Below are 2845 nucleotides of genomic sequence, written 5' to 3'. Positions count from 1 at the left end.
TGACCCACAGTGCTGTTCACTAACGTGTAATTACAGTAAGTGCTTTTCAGTCCCTCGGTGCCAGCCAGGAGCAAAGGCTTGAACACTCACTTCAGCTACATTTTCACAAAAGAAAAGATTTGAAAGTCACCACCTTCAAACAGAAGCAGCGCTGGAACCCAAGGGGTTGGAGCGAGCTGCAGGGCTGAGGAGCTCAGCCCCACCTGCTGGCAGACACCGCTGGAGGCAGGGGGCTGGGGTCATGTTTTTGGGGCACAATTGTCCCTGCTGCAGAAGGCTGGGGACTGATCTGCCACACCACTGCTGCATTACACGCTCCCTGCTATAATACACTAACGAGCAATGAGCATCAGAGAAAAGTTTACTGATATTCCCAAAATGCATATTGCTTTTTATATCCCGATCGAGCTCTCAACAGCAGCCAACTACTCGTACAGGCAGAAGAACCACGTTAAGTCAGTCTTACAAGAATGCTTTCAGAGGCCACAGGACAGAAATTCTTTCCTCAGCCCCCAGGAACGGTTCCTCATTGAATTTAGGCTGTTATTAGACTTCAATGACTGCAACACGCTCCTGGGCACGCTCTCCACGTGGCCCCTTCCACGCAGCGTGGTTCAGACAGAAGACTCACTGAACCCCACAGCCTGATCTGCAGCAGGGGTTTTGCTCCAAAGGTTTGTTTCCTCCTACTGCTTCTGTGATGCCTGCTCTTTCAGCTGGTTGACGAGCTCTTCAGTGTACACCTTAAAGAGTGGCACAGGGTCCTGAAACAGAGCAGAGGATAAACCACTTCAAAGGAGCAAACCTGAGCAGCAGCAAGGGGTGAAGTAAAATGGTGGGCCTGTGGAGCCAGGCCTGCAGCACTTTTAACAGTTAAACCCAGAGGAAAATAGGCCAAGGTTTTTTTTCAGTGGCTGAATGAGGCAACCTGCTGCTCTACTCCCCCCCCCAGCCACAGCTGCTGCTCAGCTCTGTAACCTTGCCTCAGAGATGACAGGCACCTGTGTGGGACATTCACCAGCTTTCCCAGTTCTGCCTGCAGATGAGAATCACCAGAAGCTCCCAGGGATCCCTTCTAGAAACACTTCCCTCCCTCCTCATGTTGCCCTAAATCAGCTGCACTGAAGCCCTTCGGGAGAACGTACCCCCCAAAGAGGCTGCACCCCACAGGGTTCAGGGCCCAGCACTGCCTGGTGGAGTCACCGCTCCTGCCCTTCCTGTCCCCTCCCAACAAGCCTGGGGGAAACGGCACCAAGGGAACCCCCCGCCCCAGGAGGCCCCTTTGCCCCAGCAGCTCCCTGGTGCACCCCCCTCCCCATATTGCTTCTAAGGAGGGAGCTCCAGTGACGGAGGGTCACAGACTGAGTGACTGTGAGCTTCTCTCTGTGTGTCCCAAAGCACACGAAGCACAGCAGACAGCAACCAACAGCAAAGATGTTCATACAATGGGGCAGCAGTTACAAGCCATCCCCCCTGAATCTCTCTCTTCTGATCAGGGGATCTGGTTTACAGCGTGCAGCCAGATGCAGCTAAGACACCTCAGAGCTAAGCACTGCCTTAGGAACTCACCTTTTTTTCTAGGAGCCTCTGTTTTTCTATTGCTTCTTCTAAACTCAAGCCAACCCATTCAGCTTCCTCTTCCGGGATCGCAAATTCCTGATAAAAGAGGGAGCAGGTGGTACAGTCTTTCCAGGTAACTAAGATGCAAATCCAAGTCCCACAAAGATGCAATCCAGTAGGAACATTACTACAGACAAATCTCAAAACACTGTTCCCTCATTTCTAACAATCAAAATCCACTTTCCCTCTCTCCTCTCCCCTTTGCGAAGGCCCTGCTTTGTCTGAGCAGTTGTGTCCACTGCTGTGCCTCTCCTTGGGGTAGTTCTGGGACTGTTTCCCAGCACAACTCCACGCACCGCAGATGCTGGTGGTGTTTCTATGCTGGCAACATCATCAGCCACATAGAACCAAACTGCACACACGCAGTCTGGGCTCCTCGCTGCCGTGTCAGGACAAATCCTCACTGCTGTGGGCAGTGCTTATTGCAGACCCTCACCGGCCTCCATCACAGCAAAAACACGGGCTTTTATCTTCCTAAATTATCAATACAGAAATTAGCAGCCCACAGAGAGACAAGGAAAACCTGTCAGTGATGTTTAGGTCTCCTCCACCCATACCCTTAACCCTAAACACGGGGGCACAAGTGCTGGCTTGTGCTGTGACAGGGTGATTCGGGCGTTATCGGTCCGGACAACCAGCAAACATCCCTGCAGACACCAGGGCAGGAACAGCAGGTGAGGCGCCCACCTGGTACTTATTATAGATCGCCTCTCTTCTGGCGGGGTCATCAGGATGCAGCTTAGGATCCCGCCGCGCGAGCCGCAGCAGCATTGTTCGCTTCAAATCCATCCCCAGCTTCGAGCACATATCAGCCTTTGGAGTCTGGAGAAATAAAGTCTGATGTTACACTGCACTAAGAGATGAACTGCTGCTAGAGAACATGCAAGTTTATCGGCACGCAGACAACACCGGCAGTTTAGCCACACGCCGTAGAGGCTCGTGGGTCCCTTGTTATGAGAAGGGAAAGATCCCGTCGGTATGTTCCAGAACGGATCTGATCACGGGTCTGGTCTTTAACACCAAGGCTCCAATCAAGGGAGCATGAAAGCCCAGAAGCCTCAGACCTGCGCTGACAGGTCACCAGCGCAGGCGCAGCCCCCCGGTACCTTGAGAATGTAGAAGTCGAAGCCGTAGGCCTCGTCGATGAGGTCCAGCGTCCGCATGGTGACGGTGATGGTCAGCGTGGCGTCCAGGATCTCGCTGTAGAACTGCCGCTCGAACAGCT

The 2845-nt window shown here is 53.0% G+C and overlaps 1 protein-coding gene across 1 annotated transcript; it reads right to left on the bottom strand.

Annotated features, from left to right (window-relative positions):
• Positions 1-686: 686 nt before the first annotated feature.
• On the bottom strand, positions 687-2837 carry MRPL28 (mitochondrial ribosomal protein L28). Its single transcript, XM_010076065.1, has 4 exons — positions 2727-2837; positions 2308-2442; positions 1570-1656; positions 687-764 (listed from the first exon to the last, which is right to left on the bottom strand). The coding sequence occupies exons 1-4, from the start codon at positions 2781-2783 to the stop codon at positions 687-689; spliced, it is 357 nt and encodes a 118-aa protein (XP_010074367.1). The 5' UTR covers positions 2784-2837.
• Between the last annotated feature and the right edge of the window lie 8 nt (positions 2838-2845).

This window comes from Pterocles gutturalis, unplaced genomic scaffold, assembly GCF_000699245.1.
Source record: "Pterocles gutturalis isolate BGI_N339 unplaced genomic scaffold, ASM69924v1 scaffold10448, whole genome shotgun sequence".
Lineage (NCBI taxonomy): Eukaryota > Metazoa > Chordata > Aves > Pterocliformes > Pteroclidae > Pterocles > Pterocles gutturalis.
The sequence above is the reverse complement of the archived record's forward strand: the minus strand, read 5'-3'. Positions and strand labels throughout refer to the sequence as shown.